Source organism: Aulonocara sp. 'chitande type north' Nkhata Bay, linkage group LG10 (genome assembly GCF_057382095.1).
Source record: "Aulonocara sp. 'chitande type north' Nkhata Bay isolate Kocher_YH1m ecotype deep benthic linkage group LG10, A_spYH_male_GT1.1, whole genome shotgun sequence".
NCBI classification, from domain to species: Eukaryota; Metazoa; Chordata; class Actinopteri; order Cichliformes; family Cichlidae; genus Aulonocara; species Aulonocara sp. 'chitande type north' Nkhata Bay.
This window is the reverse complement of record NC_141353.1, coordinates 20,722,786-20,741,346: the sequence shown is the minus strand read 5'-3', so window position 1 is coordinate 20,741,346 and position 18,561 is coordinate 20,722,786. Positions and strand designations below refer to the sequence as shown.

Sequence of the window (18,561 nt, the reverse complement as noted above, 5' to 3'; positions counted from 1 at the left end):
TAACAATCCTATCTAAATCCCAGTAACGATTAACGCGTTCCTGATTTTGGCATAATAACTAGTTACCGTGCTCATCACCACAATAATAACGTAGTTACTGTAATGTTACTTAATAACGCGTTAGTCCCTACAGTGGTCATATAATTTGATGTGTCAGTTTTGGTCTCTATTTTACACTACTGCTCTCTTGTAGATCTGTAACAAAGACAAGGAGAAAATCCCTGACGATGATCCCAACCATGCCTTGTTTAAACTCTACGCTGCCCATATGGAAAAGAAATAGTAAAAACTTATATGTGATTACTCATGAAAGTGGCGACTTTCATGAGTAAATCATATAAGGCTTACATGATTTACTCATGAAAGTGGCCACTTTCTCATTACTTTCATTGCTTTAGTAAGTATCCAAAACATACAAGTTTCATTATATAATTTTTCAAGGGATCTTATATCTGTTTCACTCTTATATGCTCTTATTATCCTGACTGAAGTTTGGTCCGTTTACAACATCCTGCCATGCAATTGCATTTGTCCCTAACCACCAGAAACCCTCACGTTAACTTTTATGGAGTGGAAAAAAGTTAGCGTTCGTCCTTCAGCTTCACTGTGCTAATGTTATGCTAATGTAGCTGTTTTGCTAACAATCACATAGGACGTCATTATATACCAGCTAGTCCAATTTCAGTAACACTACAAACATCACTGCTGTTTAGTTTTCCCTCTTCATTTATGTTAGAAGTGATAGCAGAGTTGTACATTTTATTCTCTCAGTTAGAACATGGCATATCATGTTTAGGTCGAAACTAGCGAGCTAACTTCCTGCTAACTTCTAACTCCGTTGAATTTAATAAATTCTGTTTTCATGGATGTCTGGATGTTAAACTTAATTGTTACACCTGGTAAAGCAGCAACGCTGATCATTTTATTAAAAATGAAAGAACTTAGACAGTTTTTAACTCTCAGTGATGCCGCAGTGTTTGTTTGACTTGGGACCTGAAGAAGACAGAGTTTTGGACACAGATTCCTCCACAAGGCTCCTGACTACGTCAGCCATAATACTCCGACAATCCATCAAGCAGTGCGCCTTCATAGCTTACCAAAGTCGTACTAAAACATTTTTGACAGATTTCTGCGCGCCGTGTACTACATAAAATCGGTTCAAGGTCAGTAAGCACAACCAGAATTCATACATGAGGCACACTGTCGATTTTTGAAAGAATTAAAGGACTTTAAGTGTGCCTTATAGTGTTTAAAATACGTTATAAAGAAGAAAAGAATATATCACGATCAGTGTTGGGACTAACGCGTTATTAAGTAACGCGTTACAGTAACGCGTTACAGTAACGCGTTACAGTAACTACGTTATTATTGTGGTAACGAGCACGGTAACTAGTTATTATTCCAAAATCAGGAACGCGTTAGTCGTTACTGGGATTTAGATAGGCTCGTTACTCGTTACTTCGTGTGGTGGCTATTGCGGAGCTTTCACAGATTCAATTTCAATTTCAATTTTATTTCTATAGCACATTTAAAAGTCACAAGTACAACAAAGTGCTTCACAAACGAACCATACTTGCAATTTACAACAGGAGAAAACAGTTAACAAAGAATAAAATTATAAAATAATAATATAAGAACAGGCATGAATCAGGGAAAATTAAGCTAAGTAGTTTGAAAAGCGAGCTTAAATAGATGGGTTTTTAACCGAGATTTAAAAGATTGGATAGTTTCCGACACACGGACATCAACCGGTAGGCTGTTCCAGAGTTTTGGTGCAGCGAAAGCAAAGGCCCGATCCCCCTTCGTCTTTAATCGAGACATTGGTTGCATTAGAAGCCCCTGATTAGAGGATCTGAGTGCCCTTGTAGGGATATATAGATTAAGAAGGTCAATCAAATAACTGGGTGCCAAGTTATTTAAGATTTTAAAAGTATATAAAAGAATTTTAAAAACAATACGGTATTTGACAGGAAGCCAGTGGAGGTCAGCTAGAATGGGAGTAATATGATCCTGTCTTCTAGCGCCGCTTAAAAGGCGTGCTGCGGCATTCTGGACTAATTGTAGGCGTTGAATAAGAGAGAGTTGGAGGCCTAAGTAAAGAGAATTACAGTAGTCCAGTCTAGAGGTTATAAAAGCATGAATGAGCCTTTCAAGGTCTTTATGTCGTAGGTAAGGCATTGCCTTCGAAATTTGGCGTAGTTGGTAGAAGCTGGTTTTTACCACTGCAGCCACTTGCTTATCTAATTTGAGGGAGCTGTCCAGCATTACTCCGAGATTTCTGACAGTGGGCGATAAGTGGCTGGCATAGGAACCTAAAGTCTCCGAAAGCTGTTTCAACGGCATGTGGCTACCAAAGACGATAATTTCTGTTTTGTTTCAGTAACATTAGCAAGTGGTGGAGGCCAGCAGGTGGAGGAGGGGAAGGGGACGCAGGAGGAAAAGAGACCCGAGGCGACCACCGGTCCAAGTGTGAACTGAACTTCAGGTAAGAAGTTATGACCTGCAGTCTCTCTGGGTCAGATATAAACCAAGTTTAGGTGGAGTTTATTTTCGTTATGCTGACTTTTTCCGTACTGCGTACTAGCTAGCATGACGGAGTTTCTATACAGCTGGGTGGTGCTATGAAGTTAATGATGTTAAACTTTATTTTGTTCATAAGTTATTAGAGTTGCCAACCGTCCCGTCTGGTATTCAGAGAAAATATTACGCGTTTCTTATTGAGGTGAAAAGGAACAGTTTGTCCCGTAATTCAGCTACAATGAAAAAGACACAAAGCTGGAGTTATTCTGTGTCTTTGCTGCACAGCTGCCTCTTCTTCTTTCATTCTCCCCCCTCCCTCTTCTGTTTCTACTTCAATCCTGAAACTGATCAATGATCAGCTGATCGGCTCTCTTGTTTGTTTATCGCCCACTTTGCGCCAGAAAGAGGAAACCAGCCGATGTCGTGTTAAACAACAGCAGCACGTTTAAGCTTGATCAGCTGTTGTTAGAATTTATTTAATATTAATTTCTACTACCAGCTGGTGTTGGCTGGAGCCACAGCTGCAAAAAAGCTGCTGGTCATGATATCGTTTGGTTATCTGGTGAGAGGGAAACATGAAGATGATACCAGGAGATGTCCTTACTGAATCATCAGAGCTGAACAGGTGATGGAGAAACAGGTTTACCTTTTAGGTGACATGAATGAGTTGAAGGGAAGTTATGAACTGTTTCTGAGAAACAATTAACACCAGGATCCTTTTTTAGGTAGCTGACAGCTGGTAACTGTGCAGTTGCGGATCTAGCAAAGTTTTGCCAGGGGGGCCAGGTAGGGCATTAACAGGGAGCGGTGGGCTCAAGGAAATACTTTTCTTTCTTATTCTCATTTAAAATGTCTAGCTTTTAAAAAATAATTATCTGAATCTTACAACAAACGATTGATAGATTGATACATATATACCATCAAGACAGTGAACATCACTGTTACAACAGCGTTTGTTGTGAGGCTTTATGATTTTTCCTATAATGGTGGGCTGGTCTCTAGTCAAAATGCCCGGGCCAATTTTTTGTCCCAGTCCAGCCCTGTATGCAGCTCATCTTCAGTCTGGTGTTACCTACATCTTCCTATTCAGAAGGCAGAATTTCAGAGTTCTGAGTACAATCGAAAGCACCACGACTGCAGTTTTTGTGTTGGATGTAAAAGGCGCACATGACGCTGTGACGTAGGATAGAATCATGGCAGCAGTCAATGACGGTCCAGGCGTGGGATTTCTCTCGTGGAAATATGCACATTATCTTTTCCTTTCTATTGGTAGGTGGCACAGTGCACTTGTGGCAAGTAAGCAAGCTAGAAGACTGGCAAAGTTATGGAAGAAACACATTAACAAGAGAATTCTGAGTAAAACCAAAGTTACTTTCCCTAGTAACTAGTTACTTTGAAAGTAATGAGTAACTTGAAGTAACTGAGTTACTTTTGATAGAAGTAACTAGTAATGTAACTAAGTTACTAATTTAAAGTAACTTACCCAACACTGATCACAATATATATTGTTACCGCACATGCTTCAAATTATACCGTGATTTGGATTTTAGGCCATATCGCCCAGCCCTATGCTGCACCCAAAATGATCAAAGTTGATTATGAAACTGACAGCTGGCCACATTTCTACTAGAAATAAGAGCTTTTTGTAAGATATCCTTAACCTGCACAGCTCGACCAAAGGATGACAATGACCTTCGCTGAATTCTCAATTTTCTGGAAGAAGATTCAAGAATACAAAGTAATGCAGCAAGTATAGCCTCCAAGGTTTAGATGGAATTTAATTATTTCTCCAACTTTTAGAGATTTTTTTCCTCAAAAGAACAGTCGCAGTTTAAAAATGAGATATGTTCAAACTACTGTTTGCTTCTAAATGTAAGTTCATTCTGTTTGTAGAATCTCTTTCATCACTCTGATGTCAATGAAAATGGATCCCTGTCTGACGATGAGCTCCAGAAGGCAATTGAAGCTGCAGGTAACACTAATTATTGTCACACGTTAACACATTTAAGTGTAGTAACACATACGAAACTTAATTTGGGTTATAACTGGAGAACTCCTCACTTTCTACTCGTGTCTTTACCAGGAATGGATGTGAATGGTGGCATTGTGGGGCTAATGATGTTTTGGTATTCAGGCTTCTCCACCACCTCTTTGGAGGAGTTCATCACTGTCATGTTGCGTCTGGACAGGATGTCAGGTAAGTGACATGGCAACCACACATCACATAATTTAAAAGAATAAACACACATCATTTATCTATTTTAAAATGCGCTTAGACTGCATGGGTCTTTTCTCCACAGACATTTTCAAGAGCAAATCATCTGATGGAGTGATCCACCTGACATGGGATGAGGCAAGTATATTTCCGTAATTTCCATACATTTTTTAAAATGTAAATATGCAGTTTCTTTTGATAAGTGTTACTATTGTCATTTACAATTGTGTGTAATATGCAAGTGTTACAGTTTTTAATGTGTAAACAAAACTAAACAACATTCATACACAATGGTCATTAGTTATACTTGCAAGTATTGGGTTTCATCCCCTTTTTTCCTCAGAATTGCTTTAATTCTTTTTTGGTTATTTCTCAAATATTTTGGTCCATGTTCATATGATAGCATCACACATTTACACATCCATGATGTGAATTTACGATTCCACCATTTCCAGATCTGTTGACTGTGACGGCCAACTGAGTACAGTGAACTCACAGTCATGTTTGGGAAACCAGTTTGGGATGAGTTTTGTCACATGATGTGTTATCTTGTTGAAAATAGCCATCAGAAAACAGTTATTTTGCGGCTTAAAGGGATGGACATGGTCAGCAGCAATACTCATGTGGGCTATGGTGTTGAAGGGATGCTTAAGGGTCCAGCAGACTGAACCATTAACACAAGGTAGAATGGGTCCATGTTTTTTGTGTTGTTTATGACCTACCATCCATATATAAAGATTGTAGGGTATTTTTCCTTTTCTCAGCTTACAGGAGTGGTACCTGGTGAGGTATCCTTCATCTTTGGGCCGTCTGCTTCGACCTTTGAAGTGCTGTGTGTTCAGAGATGCTCTCCTGCATTCCTGAATACCTGCATACAAGTGCTGTTACTGTTGCCTTGCTATCAACTTGAAGTAGCCTGGCCATTCAAGCACCTCACTGAATACTTGGTCTTTGTGGACCATCTTGTCCAAAGATTTCGTTTTGCGGGGAAATCCAAGTAGAACAGCAGTTTCGGAAATACTCAGAACAGCCTCTCTGGTACCAACATCCATAACACATTCAGAGTCAGTTAAGTCACAAGTAAACAGAGAAAATTAATTTTACTGCATAGACATTAGCCATAACCAATGTTCCCTCTAATTTTTCACGTGTCTGAGCGAACACACAAACTCCCTGAGCAATCCCTTTGACCACTGTGAGCAACATCAGACGTGTGCACTGTGGTCACGCCGGCATCTTATCCATCCAAGTTACAGTACATGGTTTATTAAAATAATCAAATTACAGCGTTTACATTTATGTTAGACTACTTTTAATTAACTGCTTTAGCCCACTTACAATAAAAAATTATAAATAAATCTTGTTCATGAGCTGTGTATTGTGTTAACACTATTGGAAGTAAAAATAACTTGAACTCCAATTTCGAAAACACAACTTTTTTTTTTATAAAGCTCTGACTTGTATTATAATAATAATAATAATAATAATAATAATAATAATAATAATGGATTGCATTTATATAGCGCTTTTCAAGAACCTCAAAGCGTTATACAATTCCACTATTCATTCACTCTCACATTCACACACTGGTGGAGGCAAGCTACAGTTGTAGCCACAGCTGCCCTGGGGCGCACTGACAGAGGCGAGGCTGCCATATCGCGCCATCGGCCCCTCTGGCCATCACCAGTAGGCAGTAGGTGAAGTGTCTTGCCCAAGGACACAACGACCGAGACTGTCCGAGCCGGGGCTCGAACCGGCAACCATGCAATCGTATGAGTATGAGTCTGTGGTCTGGGAGAGAGTCTGTAACTCTCTGTCTGCAAAATACAGTATATAATGACCAATTTTGGGCAATTAATTATATAGTTACTTCTTCAAAAAAGTAACTCAGTTTGGCAAACAACAAAGTTTTTTGCAGCTATTTTTTTTTTAACGCAGCCAATGCGCTTTTAAATAAACATTTCAAACTATTTACAGAACAATCAGCTGTTCTGCATCAAATCTGATGCCACACAAATTATTTGTGCCACTCCAAAAAACATTTCTGTCCACTATGAGATAAAAGAGAAAAAAAGCCTGATACCTGCAGGCCTGACAACAGGAGATATATCACTCCTGTAACACCTGTAACATTCAGCAGTCGCCTCATTGTTCTGACACACACAACAAAATTATTGACTACACTGCACACTGACTACACAAGATTTGCGCTGAACGTCTCAAATCTCTCACATCTCAAAACACCGCCGTCACTCCTAAAACTTCCCCCCGTTTCTTAACAACAAGATGCCACGTTGCCATATCATTTTTTGATTGGTCGACATGGTACTTTTTTGGACCAATAGGAAAGGTGGGGGGTGGAGTTTGTTTTTGCTCACAGGCTTTCGAGCGTTTTCCTTATAAAACGCCGTTTTTACCGTTTCTTCCCGCAGTAAATATAAACAACGACAGTATTCAGGAAGAAAACCAAACATTGCATATTTTTATCACAACTCTGGTTTTACGTGGCCTATCAACACAATTTAAAAACTGGTATAAAGTCAACACTTTTTCTGTCAATTGTTCCGTCTGTCCTGCTCACATCTCCAATGCTTGTACACGTTGTCATTAACGTGGCTTCACTCCACATCAGCCACGCCGCTTTGCTAGCTAAAACACCGGTGTCGGCACCAGAGATGGGCAGTAACGCGTTACTGTAATCCGATTACTTTTTTCAAGTAACGAGTAAAGTAAGGGATTAGTATTGCAAAAACGGTAATTAGATTACCGTTACTTTCCCGTAGGAACGTTGCGTTACTGCGTTACTAAAACCGTTATTTTTTTTGCGAGAATGTCTCATGACAGTGACGGAAGCGAGTGTGATGTTCGTGACAAAAGCTGTGTGCAGATCAACAGTGGATCATATATCCAGTGCGGGAGAGATTATGAGCGTGCAGCGTTTAAAGCGTGGAAGTACTGACCTTACTTTGAGTTTGATTCCATAAAAAGTGACAAAAACATTAGTTTCCGTTGCGCGTGGGAAGAAAACTTCTTTTTACAGCGAAAAAAACCCCCCTAAACTTCCAAGCAAGCACCAAGTGCGCTACCACGTAATGGGAAACTCACAGAGAAACTCGCGGATTCTTCCACTGACCGCTGCGGCACACCTGCACCAGGGTAAACCTCCGCCTACGCCACTCCTGCTTTACAGGTGAAAATAGAGCAAAAGGACCGCTAGTCTTTGACTTTATTTATTTTCTGCTGTGTTTTACTTGCATCTATTTGAAAGAGTGAGTGTAAACACACAAAAAAATTTATGTGCTGGAATGTGCAGAAAATAGGTTTAAATGTTAAACAAATTTCTTCCAGTCAGAGAATGTTGCATATAATTTAATTTTTGCTTGATGCATAAAGTTAAAAGATTAAAACTAATAAAACAAGTTTTAAAAAGGGACTTTTCCATTTGATTACATTTTGTATGATGGATTATGCAGAAAAAGTAGAATTGGGCTGAAAGATCTATCGCTTTATTACCTATTCAGGTTGTAAATCGTGCTTTTAAAAAGTAACTAAGTAACTAAGTAATTAATTACTTTTGAAAATAAGTAATCAGTAAAGTAACTGGATTACTTTTTTGGGGAAGTAATCAGTAATTAGTTACTGATTACTTTTTTCAAGTAACTTGACCAACACTGGTCAGCACATAAGGACGCTGTCATAGCCTGTCAATGACGTTCGCTGCGTATATACGTATCGGCTGAACTATGGGATAAGGTGGCATCGTTCTAATCCCATATGGGAGCAGCCAGTCACTTACTGACTAACACTGCAAAACATGATTGTTGAAGTATTAATTTGAATTTCAATTCAGGTTAGTTTTTTTTTTTGTGCACAACGCAGATTTTGGACATAACCCTAACAAATTTAAATTGAAAAAAAAAAGCCTCTTTTTTTTCTTTCAGTGGTCCATCATTTCTATGTACAACTAGACCCAACAAAATCAGGAGACTTGCTGTTACAGGAATAACGTCTTCCTTCACCAATGGGAAAGCAGGACATTTTCTGTCAGGGTGACAAGGCTGACAACATAACCCTTTTTGATTTGCTTGGAGAATCACCGTAGACCAGTTAATCTTTTGTGATCAGTCCCTTCTACCATTTTTTCATATAAATATGACTGCAACATAGACATTCACCATGTGACACCTCCACTGTCTCACCATTTGTTTTCAAATAATTTCATTAAAAAGGCAACAACAATATAAACGTGGTTCAGATGGATGTACTACAAAGCAAGTTAAAACATATCCAGCTCTCTTTGCATCATCTCACTTAATAAAAACTCAGTAGGAGGTAACTGTTAGAAAGAAGTTTTTTGATAGTTTCTTTTTAACATTGATTCCAATATATGCTAATAATAGAGTTGATACACTCCTCGTTAGATATAAGCACACAGTGTGAAGGGTTAACTCAGAGGCAGGAGAGGTAAATGGCTAAACACTTACACAGTTTCAAATAGGGAGAGGCTGCTTTGACATTTTGTGAGCAGTGTTGCCAAGGGAAGCAACAGCTTTGCACATGCACAATTCATTTGCAGTTTGTACGCATAGGGGTGAATATCTCCTGCTCCGACATAAGGTAGGGGCGACTGCTGCATGAGGACTAGCTGCCACCTGCCAAGTTTTCTCACACAGGACAAGATCCCTGATTGGAAACCCAAGACCACTGACATGCAAAAGGTCACAAGGAGAACACAGTGGAATTTGCTCACCCATAGCCAATCACAAACATTTCCCGATGTCATGTGTCTAATATATGCTTTGAGCTATAACCTGTAATTCACTTCTCTGTGTGCAAACTGCCTGACATACAGAAGTCCACAGCTTTGCAACCCAACTATTTAAATGCATAATAATAAAATAGATTATCTTCTGAACTCCTGAAAAAGAACACCACATAAAGTGTATTATGACAAATAGTGATGGGAATTGAGAAGTCTGCTTGTCTAACAGTCCCACTTATCTGTTAGTGTGTCAGAGGAGGAAAATACCGGTGCAGACAATATGCTTCTTAGTATTGGTGGTAACTCTCAAAGGCGGGTATTAAGAACCGATAAGAGTATCGGCAAGGAATTAAATCAATACGTAATATTTGTAACGGAATGAGAGTCAGAAAATTATTATCAGTTCCCATCCCTGATGACAACACTCATCAACTTTCTTAAACTGGTCTCTAGCCCAGGCTTTCTGTTTCAGGATTTGTGCATCTTCAAATCTAAGGCAGCGTTTGATACCTAATTTCCCTCTTCTGCACATAACAGGTTAATGCAGTATTGTCTACTCCAATCAGAGACCTTACAGTGTGACCAGGTCATTCAAAATCTCTTAAGTAGATAATCTAGATAGCACAGCTATGTACTATGAATAAAAGAGTTACTGAAATTTTTTTCATTCATTGTTGAAGTAAAAATGGTAAATGGTCTGTATTTATATAGCACTTTACTAGTCCCTAAGGACCCCAAAGCGCTTTACATATCCAGTCACCCACCCATTCACACAGGTGATGGCAGCTACATTGTAGCCACAGCCACCCTGGGGCGCACTGACAGAGGCAAGGCTGCCGGACACTGGCGCCACCGGGCCCTCTGACCACCACCAGTAGGCAACGGGTGAAGTGTCTTGCCCAAGGACACAACGACCGAGACCGTCCAAGCCGGGGCTCGAACCGGCAACCTTCCGATTACAAGGCAAACACCCAACTCTTGAGCCACACTGTGGTGCTTACATGCATGTTAACTCTGAATATTACCTGGTTCAGGGCAGGTTATGTGCTCAACAAATTGTATGTTACCATAGGGATCTAGTCAGGAGAAAAGAACCACTTTCATGAGGCATTCGAAGTCTGATTTTAGGCCAAACATACCTCAGTAACCCATTAATCTCCCTTTGTAGTACACCCCTCAGTTCAATGACTTAGATTAGCAGAGGTGAGGCACAGCAGACAGCTCAACCCATATGGAAAAGAAATAGTAAAAACTTATATGTGATTACTCATGAAAGTGGCCACTTTCTCATTACTTTCATATATTGTTTTAGTAAGTATCCAAAACATACAAGTTTCATTATATAATTTTTCAAGGGATCTTACATCTGTTTTCAGTCTTACATGCTTTTCATACAAGTTTCACACAAGACAGATACAAACTTTATAAGATTTATATATATCTTTTCCATATGGGAAGGCCTGTGCCTCGCAGCTTTGTGGAGTTTTGTCTGCAGAGGGTCCTAGTGCTGTGGAAAACGTCACGCCTCATTCCTGTACCAATGACTCCACATCCTGGAGACCCCCAAGATTGCAAGCCTGTTGCACTGACTTCTCACGTCATGAAGATGCTGGAAAGACTCATCCTTGACCAGCTCTGACCTATTTTCAGGCTACATCAGGATCACCTTCAGTTCGCTGCAGGTTGATGCGTCTCTTGTGTCCTGGATTGTTGATTACCTCACAGGAGGACCACAAGATTACAATATCACCGTACGTTCTCTATCATATTGAGACTATCTCTCCACTCCGTTACATATTCCATATGTAATGAGGAGACAGTGCAATTGAAGCCAGAGTTAATTTACCAACTTGTGCATATATACACAGCACGCCTCCATTGTGGTCATGAGAGGCGACCATGATCAGTGGTCACCTCTCATGACCATGATCAATGGACATGACATAAGAATTTACATATTATTGATCAAGGAACTGACCTCCCAGCCCATTGTTCATTCAGTGGGCTGGTTTCAGTCATTATGCAAATGTATGTTTATAAGATTGTGGAAACCTGCAGTTAGCTGAGACTGAAGAAGTCACTTGGACGAGTGACGAAACATTTCTCCCACTGAAAATGCTACGTCCATAGGAACAGAATCAACTTTTGGAGAATTACTTACCTGGATGATTGAGCATGCATCAAGACGACATTTAACTCATTCACTGCCAGCCATTGGCAGTGAATGAGTTAAACCCATTGACTCATTCACTGCAATTGACGGCTATAGACGTCAATGGCAGTGAATGAGTTAACAATATTTCATAATAAACTTTATTGTATTTTATTACAAAAGCAAGAACTTAAAATTGCATTACCTCATCATCTAAAACCTGAGACTTGGTGATGTACAGGATTCCTATACAGTATCTGCATTTTTACAGACACATCACTGTACATTACTATCACAACCACAACACTCTCTCTCTCATTTTCTTCTCTCATTCCAACTAAATGAACATTTCTACAGGTAACAATCACAACCACTTCAACTAAATAAGATTTTCTTGTTTGTTTTTTTCAGTCGACATTTTCAGGGAACATGATATGGTATTAGCTTCGGGCAGCAAAGAAATATGTCAGGCATCCTTTGTTACGCTAACATGTTAAAACATGGTAAAATGTGTGTGACAGCTCTACAATAAGAGCGAGCTTGTTTCAAACTCCAGGCCAAATGCACACCCCATATTTAAGTGAAGTACAAGAAAAACAAACGCAGCAATCACTCTTTGTGTAGGCACTGCTGGAAAAAGACATACTGAGATGTATTTATTTGTATTGATCACTGTGTAGAAATGTGGTTAAATGATTGAAACACTGGAAACTGATCTGCTCACTGTAACTCAGCCAACAGTTTTGTCAAAACATCAGTTTTAATGAGGAACAGAAATAATAGTTTTAACACACTCCTCCTCATATTTCTGCCTCTTATTCCAAAAACATGAATATGATAGTGGTAAATATCACAACCACATTAACGAAATAAGGTAAAATGCTCATGACAGTTGTCCCAACTTCTAACAGCCATCTAAAACTTTTTGTAGGACCAATGCCCAACATGTAATAAATAAATATATAATTTCCTTTATTTTATTTCAAACCCCAAAATTTACTGTCATTACCTCAGCCTTTTTTCTGCCATAATACCAATACAAGTTTCCTTTTTCTATTTACTAAATAAGACAAACATTAACCCGAGTGACCAGCTGGAAAGAAAAAAAATAACTACTGGTAATGTTTTTAATTACATTTAATAATTTTAACTGAAAGATAGACTCAACAGGATAATGTAGTAGCAGCAGCACCTTTGAAGAAGATGATATTTTAACATGTTCTCCTAAAAGACGTGGAAAACTTCATTCTGATCACAAAAACAAAGCAAACAAACAAACTGTATTTATTTATTCAGTTATATTGTGCTAAAATGAAAACACTACATTATTTGATGCCACAGTGTGCATGGTAAGAATGTATATACAATTTTTTTTCTAATACAAGTGTAAGCACAGCAAATTATTGAAAGTTAGACTTCATGCCTGGTTGTTGACTGTGTGTGAACATGTCCAAACCCATGCTGGATTTCAGCAGATGGAGCAATATGCAAATTACAAGAAATCAAAATATCAGGTGTCATGGTTCTGCATCTGTTTTTTCCAGAGAAAATCTATTTTGTTGTCCAACCCATTCCTCTCAGCCACAGCCTATAATAGCTGTTCTATATTTTTGGGGGTGGGATTTCAAACTTGTGTAAGACAGTGTGAATATAAGATGCTGCACATATCACATTTGGCAATTCCAAGGTGTTTCTCTTGCGAGGAAGAATCAATTGCTTGCCACCGTGCACAGGTAATAATCTCTGTTCTTTCAAGCAAAACCTTTAAATTAGAGTTTTGTGTCTCTGAATTTATTTATTTTTTCCTTGCACCAGAATCTCTCTGAAGACTTCGTCATCATCATCATCATGGCTAAATCTGAAACTTGTCTCGTCAACTTGCGTTACCCAGATGGCAGCGAGGGAAGCCCCTCCAACCCTGCCAAGTTCAAAAATCAGGACTTCGCTCAGATAAAAGCTGACTGCCTCCAGAAACGAGAACTGTTTGTGGACAATGAGTTCCCACCAAACGGTCTTTCTGTGGGTGACCTGCCTGATATGAGTCCCTCACAGGAGAGTGAAGTGAAATGGCTTCGACCAGCAGTAAAATCATTTTAATTATATTTATTTTTCTTTCACTTTCAAATCTGATGGATTGTTAGTTAGCGTTTCTGTACAGTAGGAAAAACAGATTCTTTTTAAATGCTTGTCAACATCACATTTTTCTCCACTGTCTTTTCAAGGATTTATTGAGAAAACAAGGAAAGAAGGATCAGCCTGCTTTCAGTAAAGATGGTATGTCACGATTTGACTTTGGACAAGGCAACGTGGGTAAGCAAAACTTTCTTATTTATAGCTAATGACAATGACAACTATGTTCCACAGTTCAGTTCATTTTTATTTTAAACATGTACGTTCACGATCATTACATAATATCATTCCATTTTTTTTGAAAGGGAGTAGATAGACGTACACACTTATTTGGCCCTACCCCCTCAAATTTTACATCTCATTCATTTAATTTTCTTTTAGTCTTAAATTAAACAAACAAACAAATGAAACCAAAACAAAACAAAACCAAAAAAATCACAATATAGTTTCTTTCATATAAATAAAGACAGAATATGTAAATATGCAGATTCACAAATAATGAAACCAACAAACCAAAACATCCCTTCAATTACGGTCCTGTGTTAACCCCGTTTTCTTCATTCTTATATTTGTTTAAAATTAGTTTTGGTTTATGTTGTTACTTTCTTTTATTTCTGCTTTTAGACTGTTCCATAATTTAACTCCGTCAGCTTGAGAAAACTATTAGTTTCCTTCTTTTATCAGGTAACTGCTGGTTTGTGTCTGCAATATCTGCACTGACCTTTCAAACAAATCTGATGGAACAAGTTGTACCAATGGATCAGTCCTTTGAGGATTATGCAGGAATATTTCACTTCCGGGTAACAAAGGATTAATAAATGTGTCTAAAGAATACTTTTACAAAACAGAAACACAACACACTGGTTATTAATCCTTATTAAGCTGTTTTCTCTGTTTCAGTTCTGGTGGTTTGGAAAGTGGGTAGATGTTGTCATTGATGACAATCTGCCAACGAAAAACAAGCAGTTACTGTTTGCGTCCTCGAAATGTGGAAATGAGTTCTGGGCTCCTCTGCTGGAGAAGGCATATGCCAAGTACAGAACCACGTCACACACTTTCACGTAAATCAGTTCAGAAGGTTCAGAAAAGATTTACAAATATTTTTCTTTCTCTGTGTGTCTCCTTCAGACTTTGTGGTTCATATGCAAACATGCGTGGTTGGTCATCATCAGATGCCTTCAAAGATTTCACTGGAGGTGTGAACCAGATTTACTATCCCACAGAGCCCAACGCACCGAGTTGCGATGAGCTTTGGCTGACACTAAGCAGAGCCACTAAGTGCAAATCACTGATTTGCTGTACGACTTCGCGTAAAGAGGTGAGAAATAAATTTCTAGAGAAACAATAAAACAAAACAACAATAATTAAAATCAAAACCAAAGAACCCTCAATACATTATTTATCTTGCGTGTCTTTTCCAGGATGCAATGGCCAACACTGGATTGGTGATGGGGCATGCCTATTCTGTCACAGGCATCACTGAGGTAAATTCTTGAGTTTCAAAAGTATATTCCATCTAGGAAAGGGGCTTTTGGTACGAGGTTAATTGCAGCAAAATTGTAACAGTGTCAATTAAAGAATACTTGGTAATAATGATAAAGAAGAATTTCGTTTAAAAAAAAAAAACTTTATTATTTCATCTGAAGGTGGAATTAAACGCCTCTAAAGTACGACTGGTGCGAGTCATGAACCCATGGGGCAGACGGGAGTGGAACGGAAAATGGAGCGACAAGTACTTGACTTAATCAAACAACAAACAATGTCCATATACCACTGACAATGACACAATTTTTACTAGTGTTGCACCTACACATAATCAACTCATTATTATTATTATTATTTAATTAAAAGCTGTTTTTTACAAAACCACAGCAGGGAGTTCAAGAATTTCTAAACATGAGATAAACAGTATAGTTGGAACAACATCAGTGGTCAATCAAAAAAAGAGTGAGAGAGAGAGAAAACACATATGCGTGCTGTGCAAAATGAAAATGGCCAGACATCCACAGAGAACAATACTGGTGGATGACCACAGGATGCTTTCTGTTATAAAGAAGAACAACTTAAGAACTTCAAGACAAATGAAATTGTAAATTAGATATATCTGTTTTGCTGCATTAAAGTCTGTAATTAACTTATTTGTTTTGTGTTCTCAGGTCAGATTTGTGGGACAAAGTAAGTCCAGAAGTTAAAAAAAAGTGTTTCGACCGTGACGACGGAGAGTTCTGGTAAATTAGAAATTTTGCACACTGTTTACTCTCAATATTTTAAAAAAGCATTTTAAAAACTCAAAAACAAACAAAACAATCACACAATCATTTTGATGCATTACCAAAGAGTTTATGTCTTACTGCTTGATATTTAATGTTTATTTCCTATTTTATCTCTATCTGCTCATCTGGCTGTCAGGATGCAAATGGAGGACTTCTGTTCCTGTTTTGCTAAAGTATACATCTGCTGTGAGACCCCTAACTTTCTTGATGGAGACTTAAAATGTCAGTGGAATTGCATGATTTACGATGGGAGCTGGGTAGCAGGGACATCTGCAGGTGGCAATGTGAAACACTGTAAGACAAGTTCACTCCTATCTAAACTTTAACTATCACTAAAGGAATATTTTGGTTTTTACATTTTTCATTTACCTGTACAAACACAAAACCCACCATAAATTTCTAAAACCTGTAACTAACAAATAAACTGTTTCCTCTCTGTAGCCACCTTTGCAACAAACCCTCAGTATCGCATTCGAGTGACTGTTATAGACAAGAAGGAGCCAGGAGACAAAAACATCATGCTCTCCCTGATGCAGAAACCTCATCAGGGAAATTGCATTGAGATACGCCTCCACAAAACTACACTTACCATCTATAAGGTATTCATTCTGAATCCGCTTCCTTTAATTTAAATACTTGTTAAATACTGCAACTGATTACCAAAGGACAAGAAACTAAATCTTTAAAACAATTGTATCACCCTGTTATTAAAACACAAGTGCTTTTCCTAATTTAGCAGCTGAGTTAGTAAAACAATAATAATAAAAAATGCCTTCACTGATTTCACATTCATTATTTAAAGTTACTATGGAAAATGGTTCCTGTGAAACAGTTTAATGAAGTTATTCTTGCCATTTTCCAATTAACAGATTCCACCAGGGGTAAGTGAAAACAATAACAAATATATGAAACTGTCTGTGCACCAAAAGTAAATTCAGCATTTTAATAACAATGTATACTTAGACTCAGAAGACTATTTCACTAAAGTTCCTTCATATTTCTCCCAGACCCCACAAGGACGCCTGCAACAGGATTTCTTTCAGAGGAACAGCCCTGTGAAGGCAGAAAAGACTTACAGCACTCGGCGAGATCTCATTGAACTCCACAGTCTGGAACCTGGAGAGTATGTGATCATCCCATCCACCAAAGAACCCAACATCACTGCAGATTTCGCTCTCGCTGTCTACACCAAGACTGATGAATAATATCATGTAAAGAATCCTTCACATAATGAAGGATTAATATGATTAACTCAGGATAATAAACTACATGAATTATTTACTTAACAAAAGACACCATAGGGTAATTTCCTATTTGTTAGCCAGACATCAGGTGTGTTATCTCTGCTGGCTGTGAAATATGGGCGGTGGGGTTCAAAATGGTCACATGAGTCCAGTGTTGGGGAGTAACGGAATACATGTACCGCCGTTACGTATTTAAAATACAAAATATGAGTAACTGTATTCCGTTACAGTTACCATTTAAAAGGGTGGTATTCAGAATACAGTTACTTTGTTGAAATAAATGGATTACACTGCGGTACTTTCCTGTTTCATTTTGTCGCGGGTCAGGACTGTTTGGGTTTTGTTTGACAGCTACGTTCTGTTGTTCCAGGCGGCAGCGTTACAGTTGCCATGGTTACAGGGCGACGCTCTCTCTCTCTCTCTCTCTCTCTCTGCGACTGTGTGTTTCCTGGGTGAGAGAGCGCCTTTTCGTTGTTGTTGTTGTTGTGCTAAGCTAACAGGCAGAATGCTACAAGCATAGCTCTAAAGAATGTAGCATCATGGGCAGTATAGTCCGTGTTGCAGGGAGAATGGACTGCCATACACGTTATGTGTCTGTGAGCGCGAGGAGGGAGAAAAAGGGGAGTGGAAAGGTACGAGTTGTCATCGAGGAAAAACGGGAGCTGGAAGCATGTAAATATAATAATAACCACTTCAGCCAAGAAGAGTGCCTGATGAGCCCAGTTGTAAGTAAGCTATTAAGACTCGACTGTACACTGTGTTCGTGTTTTCCTCCGAAAACAACAAGTTCCGTTGGAGCAGACTTTCGACGCCTCTCTCTGTCTCTCGCAAGAAAAGTTGACCCACACAACAAAGTAAAGCTATTTTTCGGCTACGAGCCGACAGGGACCCCGCCGTACTAGTCAGAGGTCCCTTTACTACAGTTCGGAGTCGCGGATCTTCAGTAATAGTAATAAATCACACAGCAATAGTACATTCACGTTGTTGTAAAAAGCATGATAATATATTAAGTAATCCAAAGTATTCAGAATACGTTACTGTCATTGAGTAACGTAATGGAATACGTTACAGAATACATTTTGGGGCATGTATTCTGTATTCTGTAATGGAATACATTTTAAAAGTAACCTTCCCAACACTGAAAATAAAACAGGATGATTTTTCAGCTCTGACTCTGTCTGTTCTTGTTTTCCCCTCTACTTTCAATAGAAAATATTATTTGCAACATTAAGTGATGTCATCCTCAGTATAAACCGTTACACACA

At 38.7% G+C, this 18,561-nt stretch overlaps 2 protein-coding genes across 2 annotated transcripts; both read left to right on the top strand.

Moving 5' to 3' along the window:
- The first annotated feature begins 4,201 nt into the window (after positions 1–4,201).
- Positions 4,202–4,891, top strand: LOC147320777 (calpain small subunit 1-like). The gene is made up of 4 exons (XM_086307361.1): positions 4,202–4,258; positions 4,414–4,492; positions 4,604–4,717; positions 4,821–4,891. Exons 1-4 carry the CDS (start codon positions 4,202–4,204, stop codon positions 4,889–4,891), a joined length of 321 nt encoding a protein of 106 aa, XP_086163487.1.
- An 8,109-nt stretch (positions 4,892–13,000) lies between these two features.
- LOC147320776 (calpain-1 catalytic subunit-like) lies at positions 13,001–18,537 on the top strand. Its single transcript, XM_086308965.1, has 13 exons — positions 13,001–13,382; positions 13,465–13,731; positions 13,872–13,959; positions 14,464–14,579; positions 14,680–14,813; positions 14,908–15,097; positions 15,201–15,263; positions 15,426–15,511; positions 15,936–16,007; positions 16,189–16,346; positions 16,494–16,651; positions 16,922–16,933; positions 17,060–18,537. The coding sequence occupies exons 1-13, from the start codon at positions 13,125–13,127 to the stop codon at positions 17,255–17,257; spliced, it is 1,800 nt and encodes a 599-aa protein (XP_086165091.1). The 5' UTR covers positions 13,001–13,124; the 3' UTR covers positions 17,258–18,537.
- The last annotated feature ends 24 nt before the right edge of the window (positions 18,538–18,561 follow it).

Excerpts from the sequence above, each read along its gene's own strand:
- LOC147320777 (XM_086307361.1), top strand. The coding sequence starts at position 4,202 with ATGACAATGACCTTCGCTGAATTCTCAATTTTCTGGAAGAAGATTCAA. Across the intron at positions 4,259-4,413 it reads AGAAGATTCAAGAATACAAA|AATCTCTTTCATCACTCTGA; the intron begins GTAATGCAGCAA and ends TTCTGTTTGTAG. Across the intron at positions 4,493-4,603 it reads GAAGGCAATTGAAGCTGCAG|GAATGGATGTGAATGGTGGC; the intron begins GTAACACTAATT and ends TGTCTTTACCAG.
- LOC147320776 (XM_086308965.1), top strand. The coding sequence starts at position 13,125 with ATGGAGCAATATGCAAATTACAAGAAATCAAAATATCAGGTGTCATGG. Across the intron at positions 13,960-14,463 it reads CTTTGGACAAGGCAACGTGG|GTAACTGCTGGTTTGTGTCT; the intron begins GTAAGCAAAACT and ends TTCTTTTATCAG. Across the intron at positions 15,264-15,425 it reads CTGTCACAGGCATCACTGAG|GTGGAATTAAACGCCTCTAA; the intron begins GTAAATTCTTGA and ends TTTCATCTGAAG.